This window comes from Numida meleagris, chromosome 5 (assembly GCF_002078875.1).
Source record: "Numida meleagris isolate 19003 breed g44 Domestic line chromosome 5, NumMel1.0, whole genome shotgun sequence".
Lineage (NCBI taxonomy): Eukaryota > Metazoa > Chordata > Aves > Galliformes > Numididae > Numida > Numida meleagris.
In genome coordinates this window covers 12,844,221-12,865,146 of record NC_034413.1, presented here as the reverse complement: position 1 = coordinate 12,865,146, position 20,926 = coordinate 12,844,221, and the positions used below count along the sequence as shown (strand labels likewise).

Sequence of the window (20,926 nt, the reverse complement as noted above, 5' to 3'; positions counted from 1 at the left end):
TGTCTCGGGCTGGAGCAGAAACACTACTAATATCACGCTGAAGTCTTGGACTCTCGGGATACGTGTTCATGGGCACAGAGTTGTTCCACAGTTTGCAGCTGGGTGGCTGATGACAAAAGGGTTTTCTGGATTTCAGCCATGAAACTATTTGTAGTTCTCTTTGGCTACCAAGGAGGTTTTTCAGCACAGTACCTGCAGGCATCCAAGGCTCTCACTGACTCCTACTCTGCAACTTATGGTCCAAATACAGGACTGGAAAAGACCTGGTGCGACTTAATGACTTTCTGCCTGTGAACCCTCAAAGTCTGTGCAAAATGTGAAGTAAAATACTTTAGTGAAATCTGCAGCAACAGTAGCAGTTCGGGCAGGAGATGAGAGTGAAGGTCAGCAAGAGCAGGAAAAGATCTGATGTATATCGACTCCAACATCATCCAAAAATTTGTTTTCTAAAAGAAAATAGTAACTCATCACTTCTTTTTCAGTGTGGATTTAGCACTGGACCAAAATCTTTCTGTAACCCCAGGCTAAGTCTATCGCAGTAGAAACTGCGAACATGATAGAGGAATGCTTATAGGAACCATCCCATGGCCTTGGGTGCACTGGCATTTTTGCCACAACCTTCCTGCATCATTCTAAGACTAGTACAGAGCCACTGTTAAGCGTAACGGTGGGTGCTGCGAACACTCATGCAATGACATTTTTATCACACTGTCATCAGAACTGCACTAAATATCACTGGAGAGCACTGGAAGTCACTGTTTAAGGATGAGGCAATCTCGATGTCTGTTCCAGTCCGCAGCCTTTCTCTCCTTAAACACACACAAGCCAGTGAAATGCAATGAAAAGGTTGCTTTTGCATTTTTTCCCCTTACTGCTTTTCTTGAAGAAATTCCCTGTCAGTGACTCACAGCAATAGGTACACACAAAGTAAAGCCACCAACAAACACATGAATTCCAAGGGCAAGTTTCAAAAATGACTTCGTTCTTAACTTCAAATCAAGAAATCAGGCCCCTAGAAATGACTTATAGATCCTGCAGGCTGGTGCTAAACTGACTTGAATTTCCATGGCTCAAGGCAGCCCTGAGCAAGAACATTTTCCTGCTTCCTCCACCACCCCTACCCAAAACTCTTACCACAAGGGTTCGTAAGCAGAGGGTCCCCGCTGGGGCACGGGGGTCCAAAGCAGCCACCAGATCCCATACCTTAATTTTCCTAGAAGTGAAAAAACAGAGAAACACCATGGCTCTGTTAAAAAGAAAAGATCAAGTGCTCACAGAAAAAAAAAAAAAAAAAAAAAAAAAGCTGTTAGCACAGCTTAGCTGATACAGCAGCTCATGGAAAACTACAGAAATCCTTCTGCTCCTGAAATGTGGTTCTTGCACTTCTCCTTTGTAAAGCTCATAGAGCTTAAAGGGAGAAAAGAATACACTGTCAACAAAGTAAAACATACAAAAGCAGGCAATAATAACTAACAGAAACATACAGGAGGGGTAATGCACACTCGTCTCTAGCGGCAAATGGATGAGAAAACAACCAGAGAAGGGAAACGTTGTTCTTACCAATGGTTGAGCTAGAAGATGTTTCAGATCAAGTCTGTCTGATATTCTTATGAGCTAAAGAAATGGACCACACGCATCAAATCACACTGACTTTTTAAAAAAGAAAAAACAGGTGTACTTTGTAGAATCATCCTGACTTACTGGCCGTGAAAAGGACCTCTTGATATGACAGACAAGGGATGTAATTTTTATAAGGAAGATCCGGCTAAGTGGGATGTGAGACACTGAGAAAGACAGGAGGATGCAAGGCATTAACCAGCCTCACCCGTCGTATGCCCCGCTGACTATCCTCTTGTTGTCAAAGCGGATGCATCGCACCAGCTCTTCGTGGCCTTCCAGTACTCGCAAACATGCCCCACACTCGATATCCCACAGCCTGGAAGAGATCAGGAGGAAGCACTGAGAATTGCTGCGCTTCTGATTATTTCAAGGAAACGTTTGGTCTTGGTTTGTTGTTAATGAAAACTAGGAAATGAAGTTTATGATAGAACAACAAAGAAGAAACACACTATTCATCACTCCTTTTCCTGCAGTTCAATTGATGTATGTTTTTCAACATGACCCTGTTACGTTACGGTATCGCATAGGAAATTATTCAGATACCCAAACATTTTAAGATCAGCCATGCCCACCATCTACTTCTCTATTAACACAAGATACAGGATATCTCCCAGTTATCTTCATGGGGAGCCTCATGACTTTATTTCACTTAAGTCAGCTTTTTGTAAAAGTATCCTGCTTTGATTTGAAGATGTTAAGAGAGGGAGACTTACCAGTCCTCCTGGAACCTTGTTCCAAAGGTAAAAGCACCTTCACAAGGCACACACCCCTCCTATGCCCCCACATGCCTATTTCTGATTTGGAGACTAACGGCAGATGAATTGTGGATACAGTGGTGAAAAGTACAAGAACTAACAAGCCCTTTATATTTGTCGTTTTCTCCCACTGAAGGTGTATTTGTTCTGTAATCAAGGTAACTTATGCATAAGCTAAAATGGGCACTCTGCGTTTATTTATTTGTAATGCATTTTCTTCTTGTGCTCAGATAATTTCTGTGGCTCCCTGCTACCCGATTCTACTGTTTTTTTTTTTCAAGTTTTGCCACTAAAACCTGGACACAGTATTCCAGTAAGAGTCCCAGCGACGTTCTACTTTTTTAACTGTAAATATTGCAGAGTTTGGGGCTTTGTGATGGATATACAGTATGGAGAATAATTAAAAATGAATTAAATTTTACACTTAGATACTACACTGAAAAATAGTTAAGAAATGCTTGTAACAGTTTTAAGAAATAAGCCTATTTGCTTTCGATACTTTTGTCAGCCATTTGAGGGGATTCCCAATTAGAACAGATAAAGAAAAATTATCTGCCGACAAGAACTGAAATTCTTGACATGTATTATCTACAGGTGTTCCACCTCCGGATGAGATACACTTGGTTCACAGCAAATGGAATCTTTCAATAACAGTATCTGCTGAGGCTCTGCCACACAGCTGAGAAAAAGCAGTCACAGATGTTCCTGAACCCTCGTTCAATTAGAGTTCAGACTGACAGGGACTTCATGGCAGTGAGGTTCCATGGTTCATGGAATTTGTCCGGGTGACACCACACAAAGAAGCACAGCTACTGTGGGGTCAGGTCACTTTTCCTTGAGAATCTAAGAGAGAGAGAAATCGTCCCCACATACTTCAATCCTGGGGTCCCCCAGGGAATAATCCAGACCCAGTGCGTGTGTGCACAAGGATGGTGGATAATCATTTCATCCATCCTGCCACAACAAGCTGCTCTCACTCTGGAAGACCGAGAAATGAACAGAACTCTTTCTATATAACTGTACTGGGAAAGGGTCAGTTTATCATAGAATCATTAAGGTTGGAAAAGACCTCCAAGATCAGAGTCCAACCATCAACCCATCACCACCATGGCCACTAAACCATGTCACCTGGTGCCACAAATCTGAGGCCAAAGAGGAGCAGAAGATGATTCCTCAGTCTGTGAAGCCTTGTTTTTGGGAATCTGCGAAGATTCCAATAGTTTTTGCATTAGCACCATCACACCAGTTAAATTCAGAGAAAGCAAATGCATGGCAAAGGTCAGCCAAAGGCACAGTGGCTGGTCAGAGAGCATTACATCTCCTGCCAAGGACTGCAAACAGGATGCACAATGCCAGAAATGAATTGGTGCAGAAAGGTCTGAAGAGCAATCTTGTGCCAGGAACTTTCGTTCCATGTGTTTCCACTTCTTGCCATCAATCCTGAGGTTGCCAGCAGCTTGGCAAGGCTGCATCACATTAACTTAGGCTTGTATTATCAGGTCCTAGTTTGAGTTCTTACCTGAATTTGACTGTGATCAGAAAAGACAATCACAGCAATGGACTTTCACGCACAAAAGGAGTAGCTGCTGTGTAAGAACAGCATATCTAGAACTGGTTCCAAGGGAACTTCCCAGATTTGGTAATCTTATCAAATTTCTACTTCTTTAAATAGTCAAAGGATCAAACAGAAACAAAACTGCTTTTAGGCTTGAGAACTAACTTAAAAATCCACTATGAAGTGAACACAAAGGAACAGCCACTCTTCCTTCTTACAGCTTTGGGAGAACTTCTGTAGTAGAAGGCCCCCAGTTACCACAGCCTTTTCTTCTCTTGAACTCCTGGCAGAGCTGGAAGACGTACAGAAGGCAGGTGAGCCTGAATCCCCTTCTTCAAGAGTCCAGCAGCAGATCCTCCTGTGTGCACACACTGGTGGTTGAATACATGCACCCACGCCAGCCATTCATTTAAAAGTGAACACAGAATGATACAGCTTATTTTTTTCTCTAAATTTTCTTTTTTTTTAATACCATGTTTCTCTGTAACAATTAAGAACTTCGGCACTAGAGGCTAAGAAACCTAAGTGATTGGATTAAAAAAAAACACCTTGATTAAAATGATGGGCCACTTTCTTACTGGTGGAAATCAGCACAATAACAGTGATGCCCACATAGCTGTATCCTTTCACACTGGCAAGATTTCTCCTCTAAAACAAAGCCTAAATTATTTTTATACATGGAGTCTCTCTGCAGAAGGAAGATACTGATTTCTCAGCTATTTCCTTAGATTCACAGTTGAAGAATGAGCAATCACATAGAGTCAGCTTCTTTTGCAAAAAAAAGTTTCCCTGTAACCGAAGAATTGCCAACTTCAAATTCCAGATCAGGAGGCAATCCCTACTAAAGGCCAACACAACATCTGGTATTTTACAATGGATTAAAATCAAACATGCAAAACACCAAGCCACCCACAGAGAAGACTTAGTAACCTGCCCTTGCTTAATCACTCTTCCACTGACATGTGCCTTCTGCTAATGGCTGGGAGAAAGCTACGTGAACAGGTAAGCCTTGTGCCTTGCCCACACAGCTGCCAAATCTGACTTCCATTAAGATTCACTGCCAACATTCCTGAAATTCTAGCACAATTTATCTGTCAGTTAGGGATTTTGTCTAATGTAAGCATAAAAGCAATCGTACTCCTCTTTAGCATTATCACTACATTGACATTTATTTTTATTAGTATTACTTGTATTTAGATCCTTCCCTAACTGGTGTAGTACTTAACTATCTCTTACTCTAATTCTGAGACCAAGTTTCATAGCAGAGTAGCAGAGAGTTATTTTTTCTATCTGAATTGCAGGAGTTTTTACTACATATGTGGTGCTACCCTTATATGAATATGTCTATTAATACTTTGTGCCTTGATAAAGAGACAAAAGCCCCAGCTCTTTAGGTCATGCTCTCAGGCAACCACATACTAAAACCTAGTGCAACAACCTGGTGATGACTGTCAAAGGAACACCATTTTCCAGAACGCAAAGCACAGAGAGGCACTGTTTTGCAAGCGAAGTCCACAGACAAACATCTGCATGAATCATTCTCACCAAGGAGAATTAAATTCTGACATCGAAAGTGAAGACTTTCTGCTTAGCTGTTCAGACTTCAGTTTTATCAGAAGGAACACAGTTCTTCAAAGCAGTGATCAATACAAAATGGAGGCTCCTCCCCCTCCTGTCTGAACGACAGAGCCACTTCCCCACACAGCTTACACTCCTATTCCAGCTCGTTCAGTACACCCAGAGATTAGTGGGACACCCCTCTGCCAGCAGCTGCAGGATGTAGGGAGAAATCCTGGCTCATGATAGCAGAAGGAGTTAAATCTCAGATTGCAGCAAGGGCAGCTGGAGAAGTGCAAAAGGCAGCAAACTGAACTTCATGCTCTAAACCAGCTGTTCCAAACTTAACCCGGTGCCAAGTACCACAAGAAGAGCTTGGCCAGAGCCCAGGAGGATTTCTGCAGAGGATTAAATGCCTCTTACTGCAAATCTGACCCCTTTAACTAGACACATAGCCCAATTAAAATATCACAAGAGGACATTGCAGAAAGTGGTACTTGCCAGCTCTTTCATACACCAGAATTGTCAGAGCAATGCAACTTGTTGATTAGTATGGGACTCTTGAGATACAGAGGATGAAAGACAACACAGTAAAACAGGCTTCTAATATCTCTTCCCAGTAGTTCCCAATGTTCTCTACCAAAGGAAGCATATTTCAAAGAAGACAAGGGTACAGAGCACTTTGCTTGCCTAACCTCCGCACATTCCAGGGAATCAGAGACAACATGCTTGCAAAGAACTCCGCAATGGGGAGTGTATCTCTCACCTGATAGTATTATCTGAAGAGCCGCTCACTACTAGCCTGTCTCTGTATTGCAGACAAGCAATGCCTCGTTTGTGGCCGTTTAAGGTGCGCACAAATTCGCAGGTACTAGTGTTCCATACCTGTGACAGGAAAGGTGAAACCACACAGAGAAAATTATTAAGAAGAGACTAACAAAAGATGGTACCTGTATGATACATCGGTGCATCTAGAATGTTCTTAATTGAACACGCTTCCGTAAGACTGGGAAAATTACCGCTCTTGACTCTAGACTTGTGACTATAGCCTGAAAGTGTTAACAGCTTGGGTCACAGCACACAGAAGGTTTTTGCCATACTGTATTAGCATTAGCTTCCAAAATCAGTCTTCAGCACTCTCAGGCTGTGATTTAGTCTACAGAGGAACTGGATTTTCCTCAGTTTTAATGCAGCAGATCGGGATCACAGCAGTAACACTTAAGTGACTCCTACTCACTCACCTTTGCTTTTGCCCCCGTGCTGCCCTCTGACAACTCTTTGTGTGACCAATGCTGAAACAGATCGTGGAACCAGTCCCATTGAAAAAGAACACAGGGAAAAAAGAGTCCTTTTTCAACTGCATCTGCACCTGGATCTGACTTGCCATACAGCTCTGTCAACAAGTTGCACAAGCTCAACAGAAGAGGGACGAGTGGAAATGAGCAGGAGGAATATGGCTTCTAAAGGAAGATCTGTGTAATAACAGCCAAAGACTGTCTCCCTGTCTGCTCATTGCTCTTGGTTAGTAAATACCCAGTGCTGCAAATAAAAAGCCTCTGAAATACCTCACCTTTATGGTTCTGTCACCTGATGCTGATACGATGTACTTGTCATCGAAGTCCACGACGTTGACAGCAGCGCGGTGCCCTACGAGCACCCTCCTCAGGGTGATGTCTGTTGGTGAAGCCATGTCCCACACAGCAATGGAGCGGTCTTTGGAACACGTCACCATCATGCCGTTATTGAAGCGGAGGTGCAGTACTGCTTCACAGTGGTGGATCAGTGTGTTCAACATCTCACCCGCGTTCACGTCCCACACCCTGCAGTTATAGATTTCGAACCAGAGAGGAGAGAGTTAAGTACAGTACAGTAGCTTTTCTGCAAACGGAGAAAGGGATGGGGAGAGGTAATTAACTCTCTAGTAACATTAGAGAAGCAAACACCACAGGTTATAGCTAAATCTATTAAATATATCATTAAAAGATGTATTACATAAACCTGTTGATTATGCTTGTGTTGAGACAGTCCAGCAGCCAAAATCCCTGCAATGCAGTTAACACCATAAAAACAACCCAGCCAGGGAAAAAAAAAAAAAAAAAGAAGGAATTCCTTAATGAAGAGAATTTAGTGCTTGAGGAAAAGCATGAGACTGACAGCCCTAGAGACTGATGTTTCCTGGTCAAGTCAGCCTAGCATGCTCCATTCCCGGTCACTGACTGCTTAAATGTGACCTGTGGAGAAGGAAGTTCAGAGATAGGTTTCGTTTTTGACTTCTCTCACAGGACTATCATCTCAAAGGATAATTTACACAGAGGCAGAAGACAAGGTTATGCCTTTCAAACAAATGAAATTGCCACAAGTTGCACAATGGGTTGCTTTTACTCTGCAATGCATCTGGTACACAGCTACATTCTAGGAATGTGCTGAATACCCAAATTAACACAGAACATTCATGTTGATTTAACGTTATTGGAACCAACTGTTTCTACTGAAAGATCATTTAAGACAAAAACTACACAAAGGCTTCATACGGAACTTCTGGGACTTGAAATTAAGATTTTAATCCTTAAAAATGTTTGGGGCTGTTTTGTTTGCAGGCTTCTTTTACCCTCCACAAAGAGATTTCTTTTGGCACTATCACACCTGTATCCCCCATACGCTGTGTGAGAGCAGAAAATGGCTGTATCATTAGGCAGATCACACTGTAAAAGCTGAAACTTTCCTCTGCCAATATGGTGAGCAGTTAGAAAAGGCAAGATGTAAGAAAGGCTTCTAATGCCTCATTTTCTAATGCATGGAAACTGAAGCAAGTCGACTTCTGGGTTATAAATGAGAGAAGAAAGTACACTTCCAATTACAAAATGCAAAGTTAAAAAGACTGCAGACTAAAGACCTGAGCCATTAGCATACAAGCAGTTTGCAGACAAGGTTGCCAAACTGAACAGGAGCTGGAGACCTACTGACTTCTCTGGACAAGTGCATCCCTGAGCTCTCAGAAGCATTAAGAGCCCATCTGTACCGTCCATTGGACGAAGCCCCTCTTTCTGAGGAGACCCAAGGATAAAACTGATGCATCCTATGTGCCTCAGGGGTCTGCACAAACGTTTATAGCTACAGTGGGAAACAAAGTATTTCTGGGCAAGTAGCCAGTCTGCAATTTGGCCTGTCTGGCCTAATATGGAAAATGATAGCGCTTGTTATGGTAATAAGCACCTCCTTTTGCAACCTGTATTTAGCACCGAGCAGTTCCCAAACTAAAATTCTGGATTCCTACAAATGGTAGGATCCCAAAACCTAGCAACACCATAAGACTACATGCATCACATCTAAAGAACTAAATGAAATGGTCACTAGTTTAACAGTGGTAGTTTACATGCAAACACAGTGATAACCACGAGCAGCCTGCAGCCATAGGAACACATGGTAACAGCTTCAGAAAAGGCCATTGGCACAGCTTTTTGTCATCTGTAACTTCACTGCATGGGCATTGCTCGTTCTCTGATAAAAAGGGGATATTGTAACAGCATGGAGAAGTCAGGCTTACTCCTTTGTGTCCAAGTTCATATTGCAACTCACTAATTCAAACGTGCCTGTATCTACACTGCAGGATTTAGGCTCTCTGGGATCCAGTAATGTGTCTAGTGGACTTTACATATGCATAGGGAAAATGTGCACTGCATGTGCTGACTTGAGGTGTCCAGCCTTTTAATGGAGACTAGAAAGAAAACAGGGTTAGAAAGACTGAATGGGAAGAACCATCATGCTGAAACTTAATTAAAACCCACAGGAGATCTAGTCACACATCTTTTGTTAAAATGAAGGGACAATGGATGACTAAATCTTCAAACTTGCTTTGAGTACTTAACCAACTTTTAAAAAGTTATTCCTATGGAGGATGTAAAAACATTCCCAGGGAGCATCCGAACACACAACACCTTGGTGAAATGCCAAATGGTCTTCCTAAGTCATCTTGACTTTGACTGATCTTTGCTTAGGTTCTCATTTCTCCTTGACAGCCACTTGCACAGACATCTGATAAACAAGGACAGAACACTCCTGAACAAATGTACTGAACTACATCATGGAGCTAACCAAACAGCACAGATTTAAGATCATTTCAGCAGCTGGTAAGGCTGAGCTCTCTGAGGCAAATGGAAAGCTCTGAACCACAAGTACACACCTGACAGTCGAGTCTGAAGATCCAGTGATGATCACCCGCTCATCATACTGCAGGCACAGGACAGAACCCGTGTGCCCAGTGAGAATTCGCTTGCATTCTAATGTATTTTTATCCCAGATCTAGGAGAGCAAACATGAGAAAACAGACAGCTAAGTAAGGTTTACATCATACTTTAAGCACCTACTGCTCTGACTGGTCTGTTTTTCACTACAATGCATCATCTACATTGCAGGTAGAACCACCTTAGTGGCGTGGGCTAATTGTTGTGGTGACTGCAGGCTGTTGTAATATGTTAACGTCTTTGCTATTACTGGGTTTGCTCTGAATACTGGTCTTATCTCATCGGGGCAGAGTAGTTGTATAATCTTTAATTACCGACTGAAAACAGTCTGCTAACGAATTCTGTTCAGAAAGAAAACAAAAGTCTCTCCTGACAAATATGAGGCACACATGCTGTTTAGGTAACAGGTGAAGGAGAAGGCTCATAGAATCATAGAATGGCCTGGGTTGAAAAGGACCATAATGATCATGTAGTTTCAACCTCCCTGCCGTGTGCAGGGTTGCCAATCACTAGACCAGGCTGCCCAGAGCCACATCCAGCCTGGTTCTGAATGCCTCCAAGGATGGGGCATCCACAACCTCCTTGGGCAACCTGTTCCAGTGCGTCACCGCCCTTTACTAACAAGAGGTTGGGGAGGTGTCACTGAAATTAGGACACTACTATTCATGGCACTGGCGCTATGTGCCACTGGCATGCCATTCTGGAGAGTTCTCACCTTGATAGTATTGTCTCGTAGGCCACTGACTATCTTCTGATCATCGTACTGTAAACAATAAACGCCTTTGCTTGTCTCACTCCGGCAGTGGATTCTCTGTAAACTGTGCCTTCCGCACCGCCAGTTTGACTCTATTGTCTTGAGGAGAACAAGAGACAAAAGAGAAGTAAAAATAAAAGACAAAACTCTCTCTTCCTTACTTTTGTTTGCTAGAGAAGACAGCAATACTTTCCTTTACACTTTTTCCTGCAGCCAGGCTCATACAGTGACATAGCAGTTTTCTAGAAGAAGCAATGTGTGATAAACAATGAAACAGGTCACATATTGTGGCCAAACTCCCCTGCGTGGTCTGGCATGATGAGGGAGAAATGACTTACAAGTTTTTTTTCAAACTCCAACCTTTAATTCTGTGACTCAGCAACTAAACAACTGAAGAGAAAGCCTCAGCTGAGCTCTAAGGGCTTATGCACCTCTTTTGCCACGGAGCAACTGTCAGAACATGGCACTTGGCATTTGCTCTCCACTAAACACAAGGCAACACTGCCCAGCTGCTTTCTATTTCCCTGGGTCTTAGGACTGCACTCTCTCCCTGACTCAATTCCTGATATCTCTCTGCTATCACCTTCTTAGATCTCATGTGCATGGATAGAACAAAGTACCACGGAACAGTGAAAGGCAAGATGGTACAGTGTTGCTATGAATTCTGATGTACAAAGTGTAGAGACTCCCTGAACAACACAGCTCGCCCTCTGCCTAAGGCAGTGATGAAGGCCTGGGATATGTAGCCCAGATCTACAAACTCCTGATGAACGCAGACACATCATATTTGAAGAAACACTCCATCAGCATGAAATATCTGCAGAATTTGAGCATCATGAGTAAATGAGGGAGATTGTTAAAAAAAGGCGAAACAAAACAAAACAAAACAACCCACCACAGCTGGAAGTGACTCCTTACCTCTATATCCTGTATAATTTTGGGGTAAAGTGCTCTGTAGAAGGAGTTGGGTGGAGCAGTACCATCAGGGGGTTTATTTTTAAATAGGTATTGTCCCCTGGAAGACAAAGAACACTCCCATTGAACACAGATCATGTTTCAGCATTTGGGAGGAAGGCCCTCCCGGCATTTTAGAAATGGATAACCATTGCTTGAAAAGCACACACAGATTCACAGTCAAACTTCATTTACTCAGTAACACAGCATGGTTCCTTGTTTGTTCGTCCTGTGACATGCTGATGATGCATTTAGACACTGAAAAACTCGTGACAAAGCGGTTCCTACTCATTCAGGGAAGGAAAATGTACTATTTTGGACACAAGCTCCTTCAAATCAATAGGAGGTTAGAATGGCTCATACCAGCTATAAACATATTCATATCAGAGGTCCCCTTTAAAATAAAGCATACAAAGAAAATGTGAGAAGCCAAAGAACCCTCAAGCTCTCTGTGCATTCAGGGCTAGCTTTGATCCACATTAGCAGGAACGGTATCAGTTTTGGTACACGGACATTTTACTGCTACTACTACATTTTGGTAAGCAACGCTTCATCTGTGGTGCCTTCCTCATTTCAACACTGATTTGGAATACTCATATCCCAAGCTAGATTTTTGCTACAAAAAAAATCCATAAACGGCAATCACTACCTGCTGTGTAAAAAACTTAAATTCCTCATCCTGAAGTTAAGAAGCCACCAAACACGGTGTGGAAGCTAGTAAACCCCACCATGGGCGTACTAACTGCTGCTCTGCCTGGCAACATGCCTCGCAAAATGGAGAGAGGCACAAATGCCTCCGAGTGTAATCCTGGCATCGGAGGCACGGAGTTTATACCGGGCCAGCTCTCCCCTTCTCCCTCCCTCACTCCATTATGGCATAATTAATTGCTCAATACTTCACTGTGCATTCTTTTCTTGTCCTTTCCACATAATGTATCTTGAAAGTCATTTGAGAGACTATGCATTAACCAGCTGACATACTTTGGGCAAAATCCAGACTAAATCACAACGATTTCAAGGTATAAGTGGGGAGGTAAACTACAGGACTGAACAAACAAAACAACAAATGCTCAAGAAAAGATCTTTTGACAATTATGTAAACTACGTTACATTCAAATTAAGAGAAAGCTGCTTTCTGCTTAGGACAAAGGAATCATCCGAGTCTTCAAACAGTAACCAGCAGCCCCTCATCTGGGGACAAATGTTTTTGAAGAAGGAACACATGGCTGCACGCAAATCAACTATTAGGTGGATCCTTACATGATCCAGTTTGGAAGTGCAAGAAAATTAAAATTATTGGCCCAGGGAGACCGAAAATGCTTTGGGGATGTGCAGAACAGCTACTACGGAAGACTTAGGGTAGGTCTAGAACAATCTGTATATAAGCCTATGTGCCTGAAAACCTGTCTATTGTTTGCAGCTTTACTACATGAACTACTACAAGACCTTGTTAGCTATAAGCTATGCCTTGCTGCTTGTAGAGTCAGTTGCTTACAGGTCAGCCAAGGGATTGTTTGGAATTTCCATGGCATCCCAGTGATTGGGATAAAAGCAACTATTGTTTGCAGTTTCTGATGACGGGCCAATTCAATCAAGTATTCAGACGGAAACAACAGTAGCCAGATTTGGGGCTTCTGTTTTATTTTTCTCTAAATCTGCGTAACCCTTACTGCTCCCTGACAGAGTAACATAGAGTGACTGTTCTTTGAGGTAGAAAGCAGGAATTTTGATAGGAAGAAGGTAAACTCAAGGAAATGGTGGACTGACCAGATGAACTTCATAGACTGCTCATTGTAGAGCACACAATTAGATGAGTTCCTAGAAGATGATGAGCTGACCAAGAACAGCCACATTGATCAACCAGAATAAATCATGTCAAACGAACCCAATTTCTTCTCAGGGGTCATTCTCATGAGTTACCTAGAGAAGTAAAGTGGTGGAAGTGTTCAAGGGTGAAGACACAAATCGCCAGCAAGCACAGCTTACCAGTGGTGCACTGTCAAAAAGAAAGGCAACTGGGATCTTGCATGAAGCCTGTCCTAGATGTGTTGCCACTAGATATTTTCATTAATGACAAAGAATGGAATATGGAGTGTATTTACCATATGGCCAATGATGGTAAAACTGAGAGAAGATACAAGCACTTTGGAGGACAAGATTAAACTCATAACACTTCTGACAAAATGGAGAAATACTAACCAGTAAGTAGAATCTAATTCAACAAGGACAAGTGCCAAGTTCAGTACTAATAACACAGGCATGCAAGATGAGGTACAGTGGGTAAGGAGAACTTCCACAGGGTTAATTTAAAGTTATATACAATATAAAACCACTGTTAAAGAAAAGCATGTGTTATACTGGAAGGCCTAAGATGGAGTGTCCTTCATAAAGCAGAGAAAGTAACCCTTCTTATACCACTAAACTCTGGTGATGCCTCAGCAGAAGTAAGATACTCAGCTGAGGTCACCATCCTCCAAGAATGGAGAAGAGTAACTGGAGAGAGGCTACACAAAAAAAATCGAGATTGACAAGAGGACAAGAAAACACAGGGTGAGGGCTCATTAGTGCACACCATGTACAGGAAATGTGATCATCTCCCAACTATGCAAAAAATTACTACAAAAAGGAGAAACTGCCCTCTGTGTCTTTGTAGGCTAAATACAACATCCTGAACTGTTGCTAGGAAGATGATATTCACTGGAACTGGCTGCCCACAGAAGCTGTGCATGCGCCATCCCTGGAAGCATCAAAGGCCAGATTGGATGGGGCTCTGAGCAGCCTGGTTAGTGAAACAGTGGTATTGCTTGCCCAGGGAGTCTCCATAATTAAAGGTTTTTAAGAACAATTCGACAAACATCTGGGATGACTTAGAGTAAGCTGGTTCTGCCTTTGGGAAGCAGGAGGGATTAAACAGCCTTCCTAAGGTCCTCTTCCCACTTAGTATGACCTCAACAATACAGAGCAAAAATAGAAGTTCTCGGGAGAACAAGGCACTAAGAGGGATACAAAAGTTACCACTACCATGGCTGTGTTTATTTTATACTCTTTATAAACACAACTGGAAGCAGATCAATATAGTATTTATTTTTAAAGGACATTTCATAATTCTGAATTACTTGCCTTTACTTTCTGAGACAAACAGTATAACAAAATTAACCGTGAAACAGAAGTCTTTGTTTGCAATTCTGTATCTTTTTCTTTTTAATAGCAACCAAAACGCCTGAGCTGTCACTTTTATCTTGTTTATGAAATATTCATATCCAGCTTCCTTTCTGCCAACATCCTAGGGACACCCTTGGAAAAGAAAATTATGTATTAAAGGACATACCCCCTGAGAGGGAAAGTTCTAATGAAATGTTAACAGAGCAGCTTCAAACTTGAGTGAGACCCACATTGTAGTAAGGCTATTCCAGATGATTATTAACTAATCTATCTGCATTTCTAAAGTCCCCTATTCTCTGTGGTACCTACCCTCAGCTTCCAGTTTGAAAATTAAACAGATATCTAATAGTGAAAATCTGCTGAGGAAAACAAACAGACCCATCAGGAAAGAACTAATACATAGCACATGCTGCCCCATTGCCACCCCCAAAAAAGCTCTTCTGCTCTGAACTGCTGACTAGTTTAGTGTTCCCCTGGGGCGTACACAGCTTCTTAATTTGAACCGAATGACAGCTGGGCGTAAAAATCTCACTTTGTATATCCCACTTGTCACAGTGGGATAAGAGCATGATCAGATGAGGAAAGTGAGGAAAAAGCCCTCACACTGCCTGCACAGCCAAATGATGCCCTAAGCCCCCGACCCCTGAATTTGGGCAAAGCATTTGTCAGGTTTGGAACCAGTGTGCTATTTCAGGGTGCTGCGTATTCCTCTTCAAACACGGTTTGAAACACAGAGCACCTACTGTCCTAAATGGGGGCAAAAGAGGTGAAGATGCAGTTCCCTCACCATCCTCTCCTCTCTGACAACCCCCTCCACAGCGAGTCTGTCCTGACCATTCTCTCGATCAGCTTCTTCCACAGCATGCCATCCGACGTCACTCGGTACCACTCCTTGCACACCAGCTCAGCGGCACACAGCGATTTGGCATCCAGGTAGGACAGAATGTTCTCAGCAATGTGATCCAATCCCCGAGCTGCGGGGGGAGGAAGGAAAAAAACAACAAGCATTATTTGCTGGGGAGAAGGGCAGTTTAAAACAGCTCCCCTTACTAGTACAAAGATAGCCCCTCTTCCCTATCCCTTTCCATCTACTCTTCTGCATGCAGAGCTGGACCAAATGCGCAGAAGAGCATCTGCAGCTAAGTTCAGGAGTGAGCAGTGTTCTCCAACTTCCTTTGGATATAACACAACAAGTCATTAAAAATAATAAAGAATCCAAGAAGTCATTCCAATCTATTTCGATGGGTTTTAGCACTAGGGGGATATTCTATGGATGGCATTTCCAACTCAGCGACGCAGCCCCCAAAATCTCTCTATATTAGGACCATTTCTCATCTCACTGCTACAGCTGTTCTCATGTTCCAACGGCTCAAAAGCTGTTTTTGCTAAAGCAGTAGCTTTTAAACGTAATGAAGAAAAAAATATATATTCCCAATGTGTGCCCTGAAGGGTAGTGGTACCTTTAGACGTGGGGGAGGGAAAGATATGCAGATGCACAGGGAAGTGGAGAGGAAAGAAGAGGCTGTCTGAGGAGAAAGTGAAGCAGGTTCACTAGCGTCATTTATTAACGCAGGTGGAGGAAAAATATGCACCATAACTGTATAATTTGCAAATATTTTCCAGTGTGAATACCCTGACTGGCTTTGTTTCAACATGGCCAGAGTAAAAGGCAAAGCAGTTGAGCCAAAAAGGCAGCAACGCTTGCAGGGCATTGGCTCCACAGCCTGGGTAGCACCTAGCAGCTCAGTGCAACATCTCCACACAACACCATGCTCTGTTTCTTAAGCAGATGGATGGGTCCAGCTCCAGCAAAAACGTGCCCCTACCCACTCTGATTTGATCACCAACCAGACATCAGAAAGATAAGATGCCTTTTAAATGAGATGTTGCATCAATACAGCTTCTCTTGGAGCCTGCTTAATTCATAAGGGAGACACAGTGTCAAGAGATCCTCTCACTTCACAAGTCCAATTGCAGAGGCTTTGTGAAAGTTGTGGTACGATGTTCAGCCCAACGGAAAAGGAAGCATGGCCGATCAGTATGACATGCATCTTTCCTCCAGTTCACATCTGGGACACGGTTAAATATGTCCTTTCCTGCTTTTTAAACAACGGCCTCCAAGAGCAGGCCCTGCTTGTCAGTGATAAAAAAAAAGCAGCGAATGTGTTTGTACAGTCACATGCCCTTACATCAGCAAAGCCAAACTGGGGGCAATCAGCTGATTCCGTGAGAGCTCCTAAGAAACAAAAGGTCCAACCTCTACTCGGTTTTGTTAACTGAAACATCTCAAAATTATCTACTGACACATGAAAATGAGAAAACTCAGCATGCCTCCTCTTGATCCTTTCAAACACCAGAGATTTATAATATACATTGGGTGGAACACTCAGCCCAGCATTTTATGCTCCCATTCATTCAGCAGAAAAAGCACGGGAATGATACCACACACAACCAGAGTGCAGAAAGAGGGCTGACATTTCTTATCTTTATAGATGCAAAATTAGATGTCAACCTGCAAAACAGAAGCATCAGCAGCCTTTATTATGTATTTAATCTGAAAAGATATACACAGCCATTACCAAAGAAGAATGTTTGTAAATCCAGGTTGACACTATGGCAATTCATAGACAGATATATTTTGGCAAACCTGCACCAATTCTGAAGGACAGAAGTAGACAACGGCGTTCCCTTGCTTCCCCACCCTGATTCCTGCAGTCCTGAGCTCTCTCCAGTGGGTGGAAATGCCATATTTTGGCATTAATTTCTGCCAATCTTTTCCCTTCCACTTAACATGTAGGAAGGGGAGGCCAAAACCTCACGTATTCCTTGTCTTCACAGAATCAAAGGTATTTTGGCCTGGCAGCAAATTCAATTGTATTATTATGTGAGATATATATCTACTGGAGCATTGCTTCCTTTAAAAAATTCTTCATGCACAAAAGCTTTTGCTAAACTAATGTTAAACACGATTAGCCCTTCGGTCCTCCACATCAAGTATTAAAAGAATACTTAAAAGAATTAAAAGAATTTCACACACCAAACCCTCACAAAAATGACTGCTCATAAAAAATGTTAAACGGCTTGGAAATGCTAAGCAGAGACCTTGGGGTTTTTTTTAGAAATGGAACAAAGTTTGTTAAGTACACAGCTAAGCTGTATTTCTCCAACCTTTATTCTGTCCAAAGTACTGGGAAAATAACCTCAGTCAATTGTACTCTATATTAGCCAAGTCTGCTCATGACCTAAAACAGTCTCCGATCATTTTGTGGGACAGTGCCAGGAGGACAGAGATAAGATGCCCCATGATTTTGGAGTATCTTTGTTATTTTATTTACTTGAGGGGGAGAGTAGGAAAGAGAATGAAGGCATAAAAGTGAAACTGGAATATTGAGCACTTGAGAATTTCAGAGAGCTACAAAATACTTAAATAGTGTAGGTTTTTTTTTATTGACTTAATTCAAAATTTCAGGTTCATCACTCTTTCCTCAGCGGTTCCCTCTTCCTATCACCCTTACTAGAAACCTGCCTACACCGAGGACATTCTGCACCTCCCAGGCTGCAGAGCCTGAGCCAGCCTAATTCCCTGCCATTCATTTTCTCCCAGAGAGCTATATTCACCAGGACATTAGCACTTTGCCAATATGCAAATTGATGCACATATATTATTTAAGCACACAGTTCCCACAACTGTTCAAGTTCTCAGACATTAGCTGCCTAATATCCTGTCTGTTCTGTACTTGGAGACAGTAAAATTCAAAGCTAGAGCTGCTTCCTAGATAACCCTGAAAAGACCACTAGCAAATATGGCATGGCTGGCAGATATTGGATGCCAGTGAAAATATTTCTAATATTTGCCCAAAATGGTCAGAAAAAGGCTTGTAGAATGAAATTAAACAAGAGAAAATATGAGGTATTAGCTTGCTCTGATGGAGTTTTGTGGAGAAGACCCGGAAAAAATGTGTAGCTAACTGTATGTATGCTTTTATTTTAAAAGTGGGGAAGCCAACGTGCTTTCCAAGTATTCTGTTTTTCTGAAACAGAACAGCCTCACAAGTTATAATGCTGCTCTAAGTACACAAGATTATTGCCACTCGACTAGTAAAAACTAACATAAAGAAGGTACTTAGCATAACTAAGATTTTTTTTTAATGCTACAACAACCATTCGATTACTGGGCACAATGAGCTTAAAAATCCAGAGTCTACATACTTAACTTCATAGCAAAATTCTTGCACTGGCTCCATGCTTTACACAATTCGCAGTTAAACACAATTTTTTCCATCTTTTTTCCATCTTCCAACCCTACAATTTCAATTTCAGAAATTCTTCCAAAGAATGATCGAATGGCTGGATTGAACAAAATGTCAGAGCTCATCAGTTCTCCAAAGGGATCCACAGAACATGTATTTCTGCAAGAAATTCCTCTCTTCAGCTGTTTTTTTAGAGGGAACAACTGCAGAACTTCTTGCTCAGGTTCATCCGAAATTAAGGGAATGCGAACCTACTGACTATCTATCGAGGTATGACCTAATGGTCTGGAAAAATACAAGAGAGACAGGAATTTCTGTCTGGTTCTGAAACTCTATTGCTTATTGTTTAAGCATGTTTTATCTCTTTCTGCCTCAGATTTCTCACCTCTAAGATGGAGTCAAAACACTATTTTATGCATGCATTCTCTCCAATTCACCCCATGCCATATGTGAGAGCATCTGGGACAAAATCCTGAATGGAAAGCCGGACAGAGGTGCAAAAAATATAGGGAACATTTCCATCCTTTCTTCTCGTGTCCTCCATTCACTATGGGCAATAAACAGATAACCAAAGTGATGGCCTCGGGAAGGTATTTTACTAGTGAAGGGAGACCAAAATAATCTACATAAGAAAAGAGAAAAAACCTTGGCAGAGCAATGAAAAACAAGAGTAGTTTTGATTTTTTAAAAAATGTTACTAATGCATCATTGCGGGCATTACAAGCACAACTACCCGCCCGCTGGCTTGTGATGACTCTCCTTAAGATACAGATAAAAGCTACCATTCACTCCTGGCCAAACCATGCTGATATTAGATCATGCCTTGAGTGATGATAGGAATACAAAACAAAATGTTCCTGTATTTCATACCACAATAGTGCTTTTCATTCAAAAGCTACCCTCTCTTTTGCAAGACGGCCCTAGAAGAGACTTCTCCAGCAGAGCAGGCCAGAGGCACAGGAAGGCAAGGAGAATAGTTTTCTGGAAGACAAGAGGAAGGAGCACGCTTCCTCTGCCTGCAGAAGTACCTGGCAGCGCAGTGATGAAGTCCCTCTGTAACATAGGCTTGAGGTACGAGTTTATATGTCCATGCTGGTAGTGACACATCTGGGAGATGAGGTGCTCCACAAACTCCACCTGGTCAGACTCAGACCACTGCTCGAAGTACTTGACACAGAGCTCCTTCTCCTTCTCATAGCTTGCTGACAGTTTTCTCTGCTTGGGCACAATCATACTGGAAGTGCCATTGGCAAGTTTTGTCTGTGAAAGGAAAGAAAAACACAAATCATACACACGAAAAGAAGCTCAGATGCTCTGACACGTGAAGTTGGCCAGGACTGTGTATCCCATTTGCTGCTGTCAGCTGGAATGCAGAGCTGTAACCCCTGCAGGACAAGGTCCTGGTTCGTGCTTGAGCTGCGCACAAAGGACTGGTTGGAAAGGAAACCATGAGTGTCAAAATAATACAAATGCAGTTTTATTTACATCTTGCAGGCAGCAAAATGCACTTGGATTCCTAATCTACAGCTACCAGTTATTTCAATACACCAACAGAAAACTGCGTTTGTATTTCACTTTTCTTCTGAAGTATGGACTGCTGCTACAACTCATAGGAAATGCCTGGAACAAATGAGGAAAAAAAGAGCACTTCTTCTGAGTATAAAGTTACACTGTGAGGGTAATGCCAGCTAAAGCACACCCTGATATTTGCTACATACTTCCTTCACAGAATAAAAGAGCTTAAATTTTCTGAGCACTGTTAATATCTTGTCAGAAAGGCTCAGCTCAAAGAAGAGTTTCAGGGACAATACGAAACACTGACATTTCAATTTACTTCTTGATGGCAAGATGTAATTTCTGCTTTCTAAACAATTTAACTGGAAGAAAAGAGCACATTTTGCACTGTAAGGATATCCTTTGTCCAGAAAACATTAACTGCTTACGGAGAAATTATTTTTTTTCCATACTGTTCAGTTTGTATTAAATGCTAAATTGAGACTTCTGTTTCTTTTTTGGATTTGTTATCCCCACACGCTCACATCGGTACCTCCCCAGTCTAGGAATACACACTATGGGCA

At 42.2% G+C, this 20,926-nt stretch overlaps 1 protein-coding gene across 8 annotated transcripts in view; it reads right to left on the bottom strand.

Annotated features, from left to right (window-relative positions):
• Nucleotides 1–20,926, bottom strand: part of BTRC (beta-transducin repeat containing E3 ubiquitin protein ligase) — a 108,911-nt gene that overhangs the window by 3,396 nt on the left and 84,589 nt on the right. For all 8 annotated transcript variants that reach the window (XM_021397532.1, XM_021397535.1, XM_021397534.1 and 5 more), the window contains 9 exons: nt 19,877–20,108; nt 15,386–15,572; nt 11,401–11,497; nt 10,444–10,581; nt 9,668–9,786; nt 7,058–7,307; nt 6,254–6,372; nt 1,826–1,936; nt 1,135–1,213 (listed from right to left, as the gene is read on the bottom strand). In XM_021397532.1, the coding sequence (XP_021253207.1) occupies nt 1,135–1,213; nt 1,826–1,936; nt 6,254–6,372; nt 7,058–7,307; nt 9,668–9,786; nt 10,444–10,581; nt 11,401–11,497; nt 15,386–15,572; nt 19,877–20,108 (1,332 nt within the window). The remainder of the gene's footprint in view (nt 1–1,134; nt 1,214–1,825; nt 1,937–6,253; nt 6,373–7,057; nt 7,308–9,667; nt 9,787–10,443; nt 10,582–11,400; nt 11,498–15,385; nt 15,573–19,876; nt 20,109–20,926) is intronic.